Source organism: Triticum dicoccoides, chromosome 5B, assembly GCF_002162155.2.
Source record: "Triticum dicoccoides isolate Atlit2015 ecotype Zavitan chromosome 5B, WEW_v2.0, whole genome shotgun sequence".
Taxonomy (NCBI): Eukaryota; Viridiplantae; Streptophyta; class Magnoliopsida; order Poales; family Poaceae; genus Triticum; species Triticum dicoccoides.
In genome coordinates, this window is record NC_041389.1 from 372,286,357 (window position 1) to 372,304,430 (window position 18,074).

The window sequence follows — 18,074 nt, forward strand, 5'->3', positions numbered from 1 at the left end:
TGTGTGGATGTTTTCCTCTGGTCCAAAATTCTGAAAATGCTCAGCCATGCTAAAATCCCTAAAAATGAACCATTGCAGTGTGTCGTGCCAGGGACGCTGGGATTTCAGAATGAGTATAAGGTAGCTCCCTAAAAAAATTGGTGTAGACTCTGTCAATCTTAGAACGCGATACTTATGGGCTATAGTAGACACCGTGTAAATGTATACATGTGATTTTTGCACGCGTGTATCTTACGTTGTACTCTTTAGAAATACACTTTTTTTAGATGTAGAAATACATTTTTGATCACTACTAAAAGCTTTTTTTTTTCATGGTAGCCTTTGCACAAATGACTTATTAGAGGGATACATTCTTCATTGTATCGACTTGATATGACTTGTCGGTCAGTAAAAACTCCCTCTATAACAAGCTAAAAAAAAGAAAATCGTGGCCCTGAATTGAAAATCTTACCCCCATAAACCTCATACTCTAGTTACACTAAACCACGACCGAACAGCGCGCTGCATCTAGCTTCTCCATTATTACATGCCTACCAGAAGGCTGGAGCAAGCCCTGACAGCTTATATAAGAAGGCATACGCCGCCGCCGCTCCTTCTCAAATTAACGGACATGGAGGAGGCCACGCATTGTCGCTCTGCCACTTTGCTCAGGTCCTTCCTCTCCCTCGCATTTCTCGTATGGCTACCTCCAATGGCGGCCGCCACCCAGGAGATGAAGTCTATTTACGCCGGCTCGAGGGTCATACCGGTGCGGTTGGCCCGGCCGGCGTTCGGCCCGGAGAGCATCGTCTTTGACCACCGCGGCGGTGGTCCGTACACCGGCGTTTCCGACGGCCGCGTCCTTCGGTGGAGGGGCAACCGCCGCCACCGCGGCTGGACCGAGTTCGCCCACAACTACAAGCACAAGTGAGTGATCGATCAATGGACCATGCACAGCCTTGGCACAGCACGATCGTGAGCTAACCGAACACGCAGGACGATGGCGGAGTGCGCGGCGAAGAGGAAGCTGGTGGAGCCGGAGAGCGCGTGCGGGCGGCCGCTGGGCCTGCAGTTCCACCACGCGTCGGGCGACATGTACATCGCCGACGCGTACCTGGGGCTGATGAGGGTGGGGCGGTGCGGCGGGCTCGCGGAGGTGGTCGCCACGGAGGCCGACGGCTTGCCCTTCAACTTCCTCAACGGGGTCGACGTCGACCAGGAGACCGGCGACGTCTACTTCACGGACAGCAGCACCGTCTACCAACGGAGGTACGCACCGTACCCAAATTCATTACTACTACTACCCCAGTACTGCAGTAATAAAAGTATAAAACGAGCATGTGACCGGAATTGATATACAGTAGTACACTGTTGGTGATGAGCTGATGAAAACGTCGAGTAATTTGCACGCTGATTCGGAATGGGTAAAGTGAAACTGAATTTTATCTGCGAAAAGCCAGCAGGTATACCTTGTTCTTGTATGATGGCACGGACGATTCCACGGCTTAAAACACGTGGACAACCGCGGCTTAAGTTTAACTATAAAACCGTGGTCGATTCGCTTGGAATGAATGCTGATAAAGCTTGAAATTTTTCACTAGCAAAAGTTCTTACGCGCCAGCCGTGTACTCTGCCGGATTAGCACCCCTGACAAAGATGAATCATGACAATGCGTCTGTTCTCTAACTCTCGACACATACTTAGGCCCTGTTCGGCAAGACTCCACTCTTCCAGGGCAGAGTGGAGCGCCGGGTTAGCAGCTCCCCAAATTACAACTACATGCCGTTCCGCTCCGGAGCGGAGTTGCGGAGTGGAAGGATTTCAAACAGGCTCTCAGTGTAGCATTTAAGGTGTTTGACACTAGTTTTGTTGCACTGCATTACATATGTGGGTAGGCTAGCTATTGGGGCAAAAAAGAAAGACCAGTTGGAACCCCGCAAAAAAAAAAAAAACAGTTGGAACTTGGAAGAACAGATATAGTGGGCATTAATTCCTAGCTATCGGCAATTCAAGCTGGCGAGCATATCCAAATCCAAGATGTTTCCGATCTGGCGGAAGCAACACCACGCTCGGTAGCCACTATTAATACCACCACACCGCACGCAGAACATTCTTTTAGCAACACTTGTTGAAAGTGACTGGAAAAATACAGATTATCAAGCTGTGCCATACTGCAATGTCCCTTGAATTTGAGGGAGGTGATAGGGTTACTTAATACTCCCTCCGTCCTGAAATACTTGTCGGAGAAATGCATAAAAATGAATGTATCTAGAACTAAAATACGTCTAGATACATCTATTTCTTCGACAAGTATTTCCGAACGAAGGGAGTACTATCAAACAGCAACAACGTAAATACTCCTGCTACCGCTAGTACTACTAGTAGTACTCGTCAGTCTCGTCTGATCGAGATCACAGTAAATACTCCTGCTGCCGCTAGTGCTTCTCTACGGCTCTACGGCTGCTACCAAGCTGCTCAGCAGGGTTAAAGCCCTATCGGGAAGAGCCAGAAGATCGCCACAGTAGCCAGCCCTCACGTGGAGGAGCAGTAGATGAGCTTGATACGTAATGAATTCACGCGCATTCATAACCGGTCAGAAGTGGTGCATGCAGCTTCTGTTTTCCCTAATCATATGTTTGTGTTGTGCCTGCAGCGAGTACATGCTGGTGGTGCTGACCGGCGACGCGACGGGGCGGCTGATGAGGTACGACCCGCAGACGGGCAACGTCACCGTGCTCAGGTCCGGACTGGCCTTCCCCAACGGCGTGGCCGTCAGCGCCGACGGGACGCACCTCGTCGTGGCCGAGACGTCCTCGTGCAGGCTGCTCCGGCACTGGCTGCGCGGGCCGGCGGCGGGGGAGACCGAGGTGCTCGCCGACCTGCCGGGGTACCCGGACAACGTGCGCCCCGACGGAGGCGGCCGGGGCGGGTACTGGGTGGGCATGAACCGGGACAAGCAGTGGGCAGAGAGCGGGACCACGGCCAACTCCATGAGCGCCGTCAGGGTCGTCGTCGCCGGAGACGCCACGAACGGCACGGTGGTCGAGGCGCTGCACGGGTTCGGCGACGCCACGGTGAGCGAGGTGGTGGAGCGGAACGGGTCGCTGTGGATCGGCTCCGTCGACACGCCCTACGTCGGCCTGTTCAAGCTCGCATCTCTACCGCAATGCGGTGGGTAAGCATCGCGTCGCAATTCATGCGTCTGAGCGCGTGTGGCCGGGCTCCGTTCAACTCATGTAGTAGTACAATCGTGCGTCCTGTGCCCTAGTACCTGTTGCTACATGTTGTAACCCTAGCCAGAAGCAATAACTAATCTGATCATCGCTGTCGTCCGTCAAGCAAAATGTATAATAGCTCGGGGTACAAATGCAGATAATAATGCCATGCATCTGCGATAAAATCAAGGCTGCAAAATTTGGGGTGCGCCGCGGCACTCCTACAAGGAGATGTCATGAATTTATACGGTCGGTGCCTTTATTTCTAATCGAAGGATGTACACAGTACACCACTGTCGCCGCTGTAGAAACTTTTACTGCTCCTGTCAAAGTGGTCTGTGATTCTGGGTTTCTCATGGAGACCTGAACGCTTCGCCGGCGTACCGCACGTTGCCTAGCTCCTCTTCAATCCGCACAAGCTGCATCAAAGAAGAACATATTTATTAGCGAGTGGTAACATTACAACCGGAAGCACAATCAGTTGGATAATTGCTGTTCGTACAGTAAATACTTGACAGACAGGAATAAGCGTATTTACCTGGTTGTATTTGGCCAGTCTCTCGCTTCTGCACGGAGCTCCAGTTTTGATCTGAAACGTACCAATGAGATGTCACCGGATGAACACAGATAGAACTACTGCTGTGCCACGACTACAATTTCTGGTGGCCCTTACCTGCCCGCTCGCTAAACCAACAGCTAGATCCGCAATGAAATTGTCTTCTGTTTCACCACTCCTGTGGCTGACCATCACGCCCCAACCAGCAGCCTTTGAATCCAGAGCAGCTTGAATAGATTCCGTGACCGTACCGATCTGATTAACCTGGAAAGACAAACGAAATTGAATTAACCATGTTTCTCTTCAGCAGCACAAGATTTATCATGGCTTACTAGCGTTCAGTATTAGAAGGGAGCTAGGAACTTGGTGGTAGGCACTGCTTTGCATTATTGTTGGTTATTATAACAACAAAGAAACTACTGTACATGTGAACTATGTGGCAAATATCACTAAAAGATTGCCACAGCTATGTTCATCAAAAACTCCCTCCTTCCCAAAAATATAATATAATTTTGTACACTATGATAGTGTTCAAAATGATCTTATATTTTGGGACGGAGGGAGTACAAGGAATGAATACCATTAGTCCGTTGTAAATACGCACGCATGAAATAGACAGTAAAAGTTTACCTTAAGTAACAGAGCGTTGCAGGCCTTCTTGTCAATAGCCTCTACTATACGTTTTGGGTTTGTGACAAGCAAATCATCGCCGACAATTTGGATATCAACCGAGGATTGCAACGAAGCCCATGAGCTCCAATCATCTTGATCAAAAGGATCCTCAATTGATACAATAGGGAAATCCTTGACGAATTCTTTGTACAGATCACAGAGAGACTGGGCCGAAAGAACATGAGCTCCATTATTAGGCTGGTTCTTAAAGTTTAAATCATAGCTTCCATCCTTCATAAGGAATTCTGATGCTGCAACATCCATTCCAATTTTAATCTGCAACACGATGTTTTTCTCAGTTTTATAAATTGAAAGAGGAAAGAGTGATCGAGAAGGTGCCAGTAAAATAAGAAAAATGGCAACCCACCTTTCCAGTGTAGCCTGCTTTCTCAATGGCATCCATAAGCAAAACAAGGCCCTCCCTGTTGTCTTGAACATTAGGAGCAAAACCACCTTCATCTCCAACATTGCATGCATCTTGACCGTATTTCGCCTTAATGATGCCCTTAAGAACATGGTAAACTGTAAAATGGACAAGTGAAGCAGACAACTCTCAGTGAGGATTAAAGATGGAACAGACAAAAAAAAGAGCAAAAGTCTAGAAGAAACAGCCCCCAAAGAAATGCCTGCTGGATAATAGTGATAATTTACAGGTCACAACCAAGATGAAATGCACTAAGAGGTAAAGCGGTGTAGGTCAAGAAAATACAATAGATTACCTTCACTGCCCATACGAAGAGCCTCGGCAAATGAAGTTGCCCCCACGGGTAAAAGCATGAATTCCTGCATAGCCAGATTATTACCAGCATGGCTACCTCCGTTTATTACATTGAAAGCTGGGACAGGCATGACAAGCTCCTTGGTGCCTGAAAGCTCCTGAATATGTTTATACAGAGGAACTCCTTTTGCAGAAGCACCGGCCCTGCATACGCTTAAAGAGACTCCAAGAATAGCATTGGCACCCAACTGTGATTTGTTTTCAGTTCCATCAATGTCAAGCATGATCGCATCAACATCTTTCTGGTTCCTGACAAAATGACAAATGAAGTTTGCATTACAAATTAGATGCCAGGCACAGAGAACCGATGATAACAGTAAATTGACAGAACCTCAGCTATTTGGATGCAAGCTAGCAAAGGCAATAGCACAATTTATGTTAATTGGCATGCCTTTATACCCTAGTAAGGTTTGGTCACTTTGGAAGTAGTGGAATCGCATAGTTCCCTCCATGCGGTCATGCCCGATTCCAAGTAATCCATTTAATTTCATCCTTTGCAAATTTAGGGAATCAAGCCGGCCAGAAACTGTGGTTAGGTATATCCAAATATCTTTTAGTTTTCAGCATTAGAACTGGGTGTTACTTGTAATTTTGTAATATGCACTTAATGTGCCCAATGTAGTTCTTATGTCCCTTCCAATGAGGCATGCTCCACATATTGTACCATTATTATCACAAGAAAAATACCAAAGAAGACAAACTTGAGAACTACCATGCCATCCATTAGAAAAGTGCACTGAGATTGCTGAAGATATAAATTTACCAATCCATACTAATAAGGAAGGCAAATGCAAAAGTTTAGCTAACATGGGACATGGTAGGCAGTACAACTGTAACCATGCAGTGGCTACTACGACAAACAGAAAAAAGTAGATTCTTCTTGAGCAAGAGCTCAATTGATTTGATTTCCTTGCATATTGATCACCAATTCTTCATCATGCAGAGCCTACTACCACATCGCCACAAACAGAAAAGCAGTTAGAGCTTATTTGACCAAGTGCGCAAGTAATCTTGCATTTAACAACATCATGGATACACAAAAGATGCACCCTGTCCAGCAGTACTACTACTTACAATCTCCACTTCATATTTAGGAAAAAAAAGTGTTCCAGAGTGGAAACTTCAGTAATCACAGCTAGATCAGTACAAATCTACGAAGCCACTAAATTGATATGCTTAGCAAAGGTTAACTTCATTACAGATATCAACTAGCTTAAAGAGGGAGCTTCGCAGAAACTGATAGTCATGCTAAACAACTGGTTGCGAAGACATATCTAGTGTTCGGTATTATCTTGTTTTAGAAGTGTGGATCTTGACTCTTGGAGGTTTGAATTCTGTCTAGGGCACATCTAGAAAAGGAAAAGGAAAAATACAAAAGAAAATGCTTGCACGAATCTTAGCGTAAAATCAATGACATAGGACATAGATGTGCAATACTTTGAGCACGTCTAGATGTGCTTTAGCAAAACTGTTTGAAATTTATATTTATATCTTTTTCATTTGCCCAGGAACTACGAAAGATGTCTAGTTTTGACAGTTTTATATCTGTACAGGATTTTATCATTTTAGGATAAGACGGTCGGTCAGTGGCAACAGCAGCAGGATTTGAACCAAATATCATAACTAGCATAGCAAGAATAGCAAGCTCATCAATAAACATGAACAACAGTCAGATGTTTAAAGTTCACAGAGTATGCATACAAAGCCCAGAAGCAACTGCCATAAGTTTTTTCATTACCTAAACACTAGTACTCCACAGTATTAAGCACTAATGAGCAACCCGATTCTCACTAAACGTGGGCAAACACCCGATCACATCAATCTCAGTACATTGTACTTCTACTTGAAAATCAATAGTTATCACCACGGCCAAAAGATCATGAATGTATAGCAAGTGCACAACACCACGTTTCCCCACCCAACTACCGTAGCCGCATTACTCAAACAAACAAATACTCCCCGTGTATATTGGTTGTAAATTGCAATAACGTCTTGCATTACGGGATGGAGGGAGTAAATAACTGCCGGGGCCACGGGTGATTGGATCCAGCATTTTTCTGAGACTAGCTTGAGATTTCGTTTCTTAAGTCTTAACCAAGCTCTCACCTCACGTCGACGCCGACGAGCTTGGGCGCGATGACCTCGTTGATGTTGCGAACGGCGGTGAGCACGCCCTTCCCTCCGTAGACCGACTTGTCCCCGTCGCGGAGCTCGAGGGCCTCGTAGATCCCCGTGGAGGCCCCGCTGGGAACGGCGGAGCGGTGGAGGCTGCCGTCGCCGGCGACGAGGTCGACCTCGACGGTGGGGTTCCCCCGGCTGTCCACGATCTGCCGCGCGCGGATCGACCGCACGGCCTCCGCCCCGGCGGCCTTCGAAGAGGCAGCCACCGACGCGCGGACGGAGACGACGGGGCGACCGCAGCCGCGGCGCGGGGTGGCGGCGGCCGCGGCGGGCAGGAGGGGCTTGGAGGGGAGGAGGAGATGGTGGGCCATCCTGAGAGGTTGGCGGGAGGGGGGGCGCCAAGGCCGGGTTTTATTATATCGCGGCGGCGGCGGCGGCGGCGTGGAGGAGGTCGTCGGGTTCGTTGGGCGGAGGCGGCGAGGTGGGACGTCGAGGGTGTTTTATTTCTCGGGAATAACAATTTTGAAGGAGGCGAGTTGGTGGAGGCGGCGAAGCGGAGGTAGCAGGCGGGGCCCAGGAGTCGGCGAGTGATCGGTTGCCTTGGCTCGTCTTTTGCGGTTTTGCCTCCTGGCCGAGCGCTTTGGCCTTTCGGGGTTGGTGCCGCGGTGGTGGCGGCCGGTGGGAGACCGGAAGGGCGATGCGACGCAAGCTCGTCGTGTCATGGGTGGAGCGCGTGACGTGAGTGCGTGCTGTGCCGGAGTTCGTCGGATGCCGGTGCGCCAGCGAGCGTAAGGACAACTTCGCCGCACAACCGCAAACGGACGTCTGATTTGGCTGGATTTTGTCTCTTTAGGACGGCAATAAGTTCGCCCGTGTCCGGTCTTGTCTGTTGAGTCGTGTGTGCGTTCGCCGCGTGGCCGGACCACAAATCATGTCCGCGTGGATATGATTAAAAAAGACATAAAAACGTAAATAAAATGACTAAAAAAATAAATAAACGCAGTAAAAAACATAAAACATTAGTTCGGGGTCACGGCCACAAAATGACCCAGTTTAACAGTTCACTTAACAGCCCAATGACATAATTAACATAAAAACAAAATAAAAAACGCCGCCCGCGCGCTCCTGCCGCGCCTGTCGATGCCGTCGTCGTCGCCGTCTTCACTGGGCGCCGGTGTCGTCGTCGTCGCTGACGAGGTCGACTTAGGCCGGCGGCATCCAAAGGTGGGACGGCGGCGCGTGGTACACGAGGGACGGGCTGGAAGGCGGGAGGTGCCTGCACCACCTACTCCCGTGACGAGGCCTCCCGCTCCGGTGACCGCGGCGGCGTGGGGCACCAGTTCACGCCCCCCATGGCGTCGGCCATCTCCAGAGCCGTGCACGACCAGCTCCAGTGCTGGCCCACCAGATCCGCGTGGAACGCGGCCACCGGCCCGTCCTCCATCGGCTCCTCCTCCGCCACCATATCCAGCTCGGGGATGGCGAAGTCGCCAACCGCAGAGAGGGCCATCGTCTCCTCGAGGCCCAGCCATTGGCGCTCATCGTGTGTGTTCATGAAGTCCTCCATGACACGCTGCATGAGCCGGGCCTCCTCCTCCGCTGTCATGCGAGGAGGTGGAGGTGGTGACGGAGACAGGGAAGGCGACGGCGTGGGCGTGAGGCCGCGCACCCGCGAACGCCTGCGCACCTACCGACGTGGCCGTCGCGGCCCCGATACTGTGCCGACGAAGTAGGACGCGCGTCACGTGTCGTGCTCGTCCTGGAGCCAGGTGTCCCAGAGGCCGGAATCAGGGGCGTACATATCATCGAAGTAGAGGTCGTCGGGAAGGAGGCGGCAGCGGCGCTCGATCTCATCGCGGCGCGCACGGCCGCTCGTCGGCACCGGCGGGATCGGGACCCGGTCGGCGGAGAGGTGCCAATTGTTGGGGAGGTGGACGTTGCTCCACAGGACCGGCGTCCTCGTCTCCCAGTAGCGCCGGCACACATCGGCGCAGAGGTACTGCCGGTCGCGCTCGTCGGCGGGCCTAGGGGCGATGGTGAAGGGGGCCAGCGCGGGGGCTCGACGGGAGGAGCGCGGCGGTGATTCGGGCTCCTCCTTCTTCACGGAGCCGCGGCGGCGTCCCGATGAGGAGCCGGCCTCGCGGTCGTGCTTCCCCTTGCGGCCGTAGTTCCATAGCCCCATGGCTGCGGCCGGCCGGCGAGTTCAAGGACGGGGAGCGGCTAGGGTTTGGGAGTGTCGGCTTTCGAGGGGGCGGAGAGGGGCCAGAGTGAGAAGTGTGGACGACGACCGGTCCACGATTTCCCATTTAAGAAGGACGGCGACCGTTCGCTGGGCGGATGACAGGTGGGGCCACCCGCACGTGCGCATTGATGTTGGCGGGTGGGAGGTAGGTGGCCGCATGCCAAGCGGCCCCGACGCGGACGAGCGCGCGTCCGTTTGCTGTCCGCCGCGACCCAAACCCGGCGCAAGTTTGCGCTCGAAATGGGTCGGCCCGGACACAAAACGGACAAGATGGGTCCGGGCCGTCGCGCGCTGGGCCGCCCGGTTTGTTCATTTTACCCCAAACGGACGGGGCCGGACAGAATGGGCCCGCGCGGTGGAGTTGGACTAAGAGCAACCCAACGCGATGGTCTTTTTTTATTTGGGTCAGTAGTGGACCCAACGTGTTGGGAAACGTAGCAGAAATTCAAAATTTTCTATGCATCACCAAGATCAATCTATGGAGATACTAGCAACGAGAGAGAGGGGAGTGCATCTTCATACCCTTAAAGATTGCGATGCGGAAGCGTTACAAGAACGCGATCGGTGGAGTCGTTCACGAAGCGATTCAGATCGCGGCTGAATCCGATCTAAGCACCGAAGAACGGTGCCTCCACGTCCAACGCACGTACAGCCCGGTGACGTCTCCCGTGCCTTGATCCAGCAAGGAGAGAGGGAGAGGATGGGGAAGACTCCGTCCAGCAGCAGCACAATGGCGTGGTGGTGATGGAGGAGCGTGGCACTCCAGCAGGGCTTCGCCAAGCACTGCGAGAGACGAGGAGGGAGAGGGGTAGGGCCGCGCCAGGGAGAGGAAAACTCATGTTCTTGGCAGCCCCAAAACCTCCACTATTTATAGGGGAAGGGGAGAGGGAGCCGGCCCCCTCCAGATCCCATCTAGAGGGGAGGGGCGGCGGCCAGGAGGGGGAGACTTGCCCCCCAAGCAAGGTGGAGGTGCCCCCCTCCCCTATTGTTTTCAACCCTAGGCGCCTTGGGCCCTTGGGGAGGGGCGCACCAGCCCACTAGGGGCTGATTCTCTCCCATATTCAGCCCATTAAGCCCCCCGGGGCAGGTGGCCCCACCCGGTGGACCTCCGGACACCTTTCGGTGGTCCCGATACAATACCGATAACCATCGAAACTATTCCGGTGACAGAAACTGGACTTTCCATATATAAATCTTTACCTCCGGACCATTTCGGAACTCCTCGTGACGTCCGAGATATCATTCGGGACTCCGAACAACATTCAGTAACCACATACAAACTTCCTTTATAACCCTAGCGTCATCGAACCTTAAGTGTGTAGACCCTACGGGTTCGGGAACCATGCAGACATGACCAAGACGTTCTCCGGTCAATAACCAACAGCGGGATCTGGATACCCATCTTGGCTCCCACATGTTCCACGATGATCTCATCGGATGAACCACGATGTCAAGGATTCAAGCAATCCCATATATAATTCCCTTTGTCAGCCGGTACGTTACTTGCCCGAGATTCGATCGTCGGTATCCCAATACCTCGTTCAATCTCGTTACCGACAAGTCACTTTACTCGTTCCTTAATGCATGATCCCGTGACTAACTACTTAGTCACATTGAGCTCATTACGATGATGCATTACCGAGTGGGCCCAGAGATACCTCTCCGTCATACGGAGTGACTCGATTCATGTCAACCCAACAAACACTTTCGGAGATACCTATAATGCACCTTTATAGTCACCCAGTTACGTTGTGACGTTTGGTACACCCAAAGCACACCTACGGTATCCGGGAGTTACACAATCTCATGGTCTAAGAAACTGATACTTGACATTAGAAAAGCTTTAGCAAACGAACTACACGATCTTGTGCTATGCTTAGGATTGGGTCTTGTCCATCACATCATTTTCCTAATGATGTGATCCCGTTATCAATGACATCCAATGTCCATGGTCAGAAAACCATAACCATCTATTGATCAACGAGCTAGTCAACTAGAGGCTCACTAGAGACATGTTGTGGTCTATGTATTCACACATGTATTACGTTTTCCAGTTGATACAATTTTAGCATGAACAATAGACAATTATCATGAACAAGGAAATATAATAATAACCATTTTATTATTCCCTCTAGGGCATATTTCCAACACAACGCGCCGACCCACATTTGCTGGCGTGGCCGGCTGCCGCCCTTTTTCAATAAATATGCGTACATTTTGCATTATTTCACAAGCAAACATATAAAAAATAGCATAGTTCCACAACCAAATAAAGAATAGTTTAAAAACCAACTAAATTAAGCATAGTTTTACAAGCCAAATAAATAATAAATTGTCTCAAATACATGTGAAAAGAAGATGCATCTATTGGTTGCCAACATGAGCCATGCTCAACCAAATCATTTTGCACATGCATGTGAGTTTCTCAATCACGCATTTCATGATGAAATTGGATGAACTGTTCAAAAGTTGCCGCTTCTCCATGCTCAGGCACAACATTCTCACCCTAAAATTGAAACCTTTGATCGTAGATACGTTCCAAATGCTCGTCTTCTACGGTCATATTGTGCATGATCACACAAGCTGTCATGACCTCCCATAGTTTCTTGGTGCTCCAAGTCCTAGCAGAATACCGAACGATGCTCCATCGATATTGCAAAACACTAAAGGCATGCTCGACGTCCTTCCTAGCACTCTCTTGCTCTTGGGCAAATATTTTACTCTTCTCTCCGAGAGGGTTGGAGATTGTCTTGACAATAGTGGTTCACTAAGAATAGAGATCGTCATCTATGTAGTATCCTTTGTCGTAGTTGTGGCCGTTGATGGTAACATTCACCAGCGGGCTGTTGCCTTTGGCAAGCCTTGCAAAGGCCAGCGAGCGTTGAAGCACGTTGATATCATTGTGTGATTCGGCCATGGCGAAGAAAGAGTGCCAGATCCAAAGATCTTGTGAGGCCACGGCCTCAAGTATGACAGCACAAACCCTGACATGGCCCTTATATTGCCCTTACCAAGCAGAAGGGTAGTTCTTCCACTCCCAGTGCATGCAGTCTATACTGCCAAGCATCCTTGGGAAGCCCTTGCTGGCATTCATCGCCAACAAGCGGGTTGTATCTTGAGGAGTTGGCTCTCTCAAGTACTCAGGACTGAACACAGCAATCACAGCCTTGCAGAACTTGTACATGGAGTCTAGGAATGTAGACTCTCTCATACGGACGTACTCATCGATGAGATCACCGGGCACTCCGTATGCAAGCATCCGAATGGCTACAATGCATTAAGATGAGAAGCCAGTCTTTCCAAGGGCACCCTCTTTGCACTCGAAAAAGTTATCGTATCCGACCACCCCCTCTCTAATACGGTTGAAAATATGCCTACCCATACAGAAATGCCGCCGGAATTTCTGATGTTTGAACAGTGGATTGGTGGTGTCAAAGTAGTCCTTCCAAAGAAGGAAATGGTCGCTCTCTCGACTATGATTCAATGTCGGAAGGTGCCCCGGGATCGAGCCACGGAACAACGGCTGCTTACTATTAAGGTGGTGATGGACCAACACGGCAGCCAAGATCTCCTCCTCATCATCGGGCAAGGAATCGTCGAAGTCGCAAAGGAAACTGTGGAAAAAGAATTCGTCGGCGGAGTCCATTTTGTACCTTGATAAGCTGTCAAATAGTTTGCGGGCATCGACTAAGGGAGTCCTAGATAAGGGGGTATCCGGACAGCCGGACTGTATACATCGTTCGGACTATAGAAGCGTCAAGATACAAGACTCAAGACTTTGGCTCGTGTCTGGATGGGACTCTCCTTTGCGTGGAAGACAAGCTTGGCGATCCGGATATTATATTTCCTTCCTTGTAACCGACTCCATGTAAACCCTAGCCCTCCGGTGTCTATAAACACCGGAGAGCATGGTCCTTAGAAGGCCGATCACAATTACAATCATACCATCATAGGCTAGCTCTTAGGGTTTAGCCTCTACGATCTCGTGGTAGATCTACTCTTGTACTACACATATCTTCAATATTAATCAAGCAGGAAGTAGGGTTTTACCTCCATCGAGAGGGCCCGAACCTGGGTAAACATTGTGTCCCTTGCTTCCTGTTACCATCAGCCTAAGACGCACAGATCGGGACCCCCTACCCGAGATCCACTGGTTTTGACACCGACATTGGTGCTTTCATTGAGAGTTCCTCTGTGTCGTCGCTTCAAGGCTTGATGGCGTCTTCAGTCATCAACAACATGGTCCAGGGTGAGACTTTTCTCCCCGGACAGATCTTTGTGTTCGGCGGCTTCGCACTGCGGGCCAATTCGCTTGGCCAGTTGGAGCAGATCGATAGCTTCGCCCCTGGCCACCAGATCAGGTTCGAAAACTTGAACTACACTGCAAATGTCCGCGGAGACTTGATCTTCGACGGATTCGAGCCTGCGCCAGGAACGCCGGACAGTCGTGACGAGCATGGCCTAGACCTGTTGTCGGACAATGCTCGGAACATCATCCCTGCAATAGCCCTGGATCTAAATCCGGAACAGGTTGTGTTGCCCGAGGACGAAGGGATGGACCCCACCCCGCAGGCCGCATGCTCATCGGCGGTAGAGCCAAACACAGGCCACATCTCTGTGGAGACCTATATCCCCGGACCCCCGGACTCGTATCCGGTCGTTGGTTCCGGTCCGCACACTCCTGAGCCAGCCGAGCCATGTTGGGCTTGTTGGGGAACGTTGCAGAAAACAAAAATTTTCCTACTCGTTTCACCAATATCATCTAGGAGTTCATCTAGCAACGAGTGATTAGATGCATCTACATACCTTTGTAGATCACGCACGGAAGCGTTCAAAAGAACGGTGATGATGTAGTCGTACTCGACGTGATTCAAATCACCGATGACCAGCGCCGAACGGACGGCACCTCCGCGTTCAACACACGTACGGGACGGGAGACGTCTCCTCCTTCTTGATCCAGCAAGGGGAAAGGAGAGGTTGATGAAGATCCAGCAGCACGACGGCGTGGTGGTGGATGCAGGGCGTCACAGCAGCAGGGCTTCGCCAAGACTACGAGGGAGAGACGTAACGGGGGAAGATGGAGGCGCCAGGGGCTGGTGTAAAATCCCTCCTCTCCCCCCCCCACTATATATAGGGGTGCCAGGGGGGCGCCGGCCCTAGTAGATGGCATCTACTAGGGGGGGCGGCGGCCAAGGGGAGGTTTCCCTCCCCCCCAAGGCACCTAGGGGTGCCTTCCACCACATGGACTCTTCCATGGTGGAAACCCTAGGCGCATGGGCCTATAGGGGCTGGTGCCCTTGGACCATCTAGGCCAAGGCGCACCCCCTACAGCCCATGTGGCCCCCCGGGATAGGTGGCCCCACCCGGTGGACCCCCGGGACCCTCCCGGTGGTCCCGGTACAATACCGATAACCCCGAAACTTGTCCCGATGCCCGAAATAGCACTTCCTATATATAATTCTTTACCTCCGGACCATTCCGGAACTCCTCGTGACGTCCGGGATCTCATCCGAGACTCCGAACAACATTCGGGTTTCTGCATATACATATCTTCATAACCCTAGCGTCACCGAACCTTAAGTGTGTAGACCCTACGGGTTCGGGAGACAAGCAGACATGACCGAGACGACTCTCCGGTCAATAACCAACAGCGGGATCTGGATACCCATGTTGGCTCCCACATGCTCCACGATGATCTCATCGGATGAACCACGATGTCGAGGATTTAATCAATCCCGTACGCTATTCCCTTTGTCTATCGATATGTTACTTGCCCGAGATTCGATCGTCGGTATCCCAATACCTCATTCAATCTCGTTACCGGCAAGTCACTTTACTCGTACCGTAATGCATGATCCCGTGACCAGACACTTGGTCACTCTGAGCTCATTATGATGATGCATTACCGAGTGGGCCCAGTGATATCTCTCCGTCATACGGAGTGACAAATCCCAGTCTTGATCCATGTCACCCAACAGACACTTTCGGAGATACCCGTAGTCTACCTTTATAGTCACCCAGTTACGTTGTGACGTTTGGCATACCCAAAGTACTCCTACGGTATCCGGGAGTTACACGATCTCATGGTCTAAGGAAAAGATACTTTGACATTGGAAAACTCTAGCAAACGAACTATACGATCTTGTGCTATGTTTAGGATTGGGTCTTGTCCATCACATCATTCTCCCAATGATGTGATCTCGTTATCAATGACATCCAGTGTCCATATTCAGGAAACCATGACTATCTGTTGATCAACGAGCTAGTCAACTAGAGGCTCACTAGGGACATGTTGGTGTCTGTTATTCACACATGTATTACGATTTCCGGATAACACAATTATAGCATGAATAAAGATGATTATCATGAACAAGGAAATATAATAATAATGCTTTTATTATTGCCTCTAGGGCATATTTCCAACAGTCTCCCACTTGCACTAGAGTCAATAATCTAGTTACATTGTGATGAATCGAACACCCATGGAATTCTGGTGTTGATCATGTTTTGCTCTAGGGAGAGGTTTAGTCAATGGATCTGCTATATTCAGGTCCGTATGTACTTTACAAATCTCTATGTCTCCATCTTGAACATTTTCACGAATGGAGTTGAAGCGACGCTTGATGTGCCTTGTCTTCTTGTGAAACCTGGGCTCCTTGGCAAGTGCAATAGCTCCAGTGTTGTCACAGAAGAGCTTGATCGGCCCCGACGCATTGGGTATGACTCCTAGGTCGGTGATGAACTCCTTCACCCATATTGCTTCATGTGCTGCCTCCGAGGCTGCCATGTACTCCGCTTCACATGTAGATCCCGCCACGACGCTTTGCTTGCAACTGCACCAGCTTACTGCCCCACCATTCAAAATATACACGTATCCGGTTTGTGACTTAGAGTCATCCATATCTGTGTCGAAGCTAGCGTCGACGTAACCCTTTACGACGAGCTCTTCGTCACCTCCATAAACGAGAAACATTTCCTTAGTCCTTTTCAGGTACTTCAGGATATTCTTGACCGCTGTCCAGTGTTCCTTGCCGGGATTACTTTGGTACCTTCCTACCAAACTGACGGCAAGGTTAACATCAGGTCTGGTACACAGCATGGCATACATAATAGAACCTATGGCTGAGGCATAGGGGATGACGCTCATCTCTTCTATATCTTCTGCCGTGGTCGGACATTGAGCTGAGCTCAATTTCACACCTTGTAACACAGGCAAGAACCCCTTCTTGGATTGATCCATATTGAACTTCTTCAATATCTTATCAAGGTATGTGCTTTGTGAAAGACCTATGAGGCGTCTCGATCTATCTCTATAGATTTTGATGCCTAATATATAAGCAGCTTCTCCAAGGTCCTTCATTGAAAAACTTTTATTCAAGTAGGTCTTGATGCTATCCAAGAGTTCTATATCATTTCCCATCAAAAATATGTCATCTACATATAATATGAGAAATGCTACAGAGCTCCCACTCACTTTCTTGTAAACGCAGGCTTCTCCATAAGTCTGTGTAAACCCAAACGCTTTGATCATCTCATCAAAGCGAATGTTCCAACTCCGAGATGCTTGCACCAGCCCATAAATCGAGCGTTGGAGCTTGCACACTTTGTCAGCATTCTTAGGATCGACAAAACCTTCCGGCTGTATCATATACAATTCTTCCTTAAGGAAACCATTAAGGAATGCCGTTTTGACGTCCATTTGCCATATTTCGTAATCATAGAATGCGGCAATTGCTAACATGATTCGGACGGACTTCAGCTTCGCTACCGGTGAGAAAGTCTCATCGTAGTCAACCCCTTGAACTTGTCGATAACCCTTAGCGACAAGCCAAGCTTTATAGATGGTCACATTACCATCCGCGTCTGTCTTCCTCTTAAAGATCCATTTATTTTCTATGGCTCGCCGCTCAACGGGCAAGTCAGTCAAAGTCCATACTTTGTTTTCATACATGGATCCTATCTCGGATTTCATGGCTTCTAGCCATTTGTCGGAATCCAGGCCCGCCATCGCTTCTTCATAGTTCGAAGGTTCGCCGTTGTCTAACAGCATGATTTCCAAGACAGGGTTGCCGTACCACTCTGGTGCGGAACGTGTCCTTGTGGACCTTCGAATTTCAGTAGGGGCTTGATCAGAAGTATCTTGATCATTAACTTCCTCTCTAGTCGGTGCAGGCACCTCAGGAACATTTTCTTGAGTTGCGCCATTTTCCGGTTCAAGAGGTAATACTTCATCAAGCTCTACTTTCCTCCCACTTACTTCTTTCGAGAGAAACTCTTTCTCCAGAAAGGACCCATTCTTGGCAACAAAGATCTTGCCTTCGGATCTGAGGTAGAAGGTGTACCCAATAGTTTCTTTTGGGTATCCTATGAAGACGCATTTTTCCGACTTGGGTTCGAGCTTTTCAGGTTGAAGTTTCTTGACATAAGCATCGCATCCCCAAACTTTTAGAAACGACAGCTTAGGTTTCTTCCCAAACCACAATTGGTGTCGTCTCAACGGATTTCGACGGT

General features: G+C 50.0%; 2 protein-coding genes across 2 annotated transcripts; one reads left to right on the plus strand and one right to left on the minus strand.

Moving 5' to 3' along the window:
• The first annotated feature begins 571 nt into the window (after positions 1 to 571).
• Positions 572 to 3,311, plus strand: LOC119309221 (protein STRICTOSIDINE SYNTHASE-LIKE 10-like). The gene is made up of 3 exons (XM_037585258.1): positions 572 to 906; positions 976 to 1,248; positions 2,633 to 3,311. Exons 1-3 carry the CDS (start codon positions 611 to 613, stop codon positions 3,156 to 3,158), a joined length of 1,095 nt encoding a protein of 364 aa, XP_037441155.1. The 5' UTR covers positions 572 to 610; the 3' UTR covers positions 3,159 to 3,311.
• Positions 3,312 to 3,334: 23 nt separating this feature from the next.
• On the minus strand, positions 3,335 to 7,834 carry LOC119309220 (enolase 1, chloroplastic-like). The gene is made up of 7 exons (XM_037585257.1): positions 7,307 to 7,834; positions 5,142 to 5,449; positions 4,790 to 4,944; positions 4,381 to 4,698; positions 3,868 to 4,014; positions 3,733 to 3,783; positions 3,335 to 3,613 (listed from the first exon to the last, which is right to left on the minus strand). The coding sequence occupies exons 1-7, from the start codon at positions 7,690 to 7,692 to the stop codon at positions 3,548 to 3,550; spliced, it is 1,431 nt and encodes a 476-aa protein (XP_037441154.1). The 5' UTR covers positions 7,693 to 7,834; the 3' UTR covers positions 3,335 to 3,547.
• Positions 7,835 to 18,074: the final 10,240 nt, after the last annotated feature.

Coding starts and splice junctions, on each gene's coding strand:
- LOC119309221 (XM_037585258.1), top strand. CDS start 611: ATGGAGGAGGCCACGCATTGTCGCTCTGCCACTTTGCTCAGGTCCTTC. Junction 907..975: donor GCCCACAACTACAAGCACAA/GTGAGTGATCGA, acceptor CCGAACACGCAG/GACGATGGCGGAGTGCGCGG. Junction 1,249..2,632: donor AGCACCGTCTACCAACGGAG/GTACGCACCGTA, acceptor TTGTGCCTGCAG/CGAGTACATGCTGGTGGTGC.
- LOC119309220 (XM_037585257.1), bottom strand. CDS start 7,692: ATGGCCCACCATCTCCTCCTCCCCTCCAAGCCCCTCCTGCCCGCCGCG. Junction 5,450..7,306: donor CTCGTCGGCGTCGACGTGAG/GTGAGAGCTTGG, acceptor TCATTTTGTCAG/GAACCAGAAAGATGTTGATG. Junction 4,945..5,141: donor TCTTCGTATGGGCAGTGAAG/GTAATCTATTGT, acceptor TCCATTTTACAG/TTTACCATGTTCTTAAGGGC.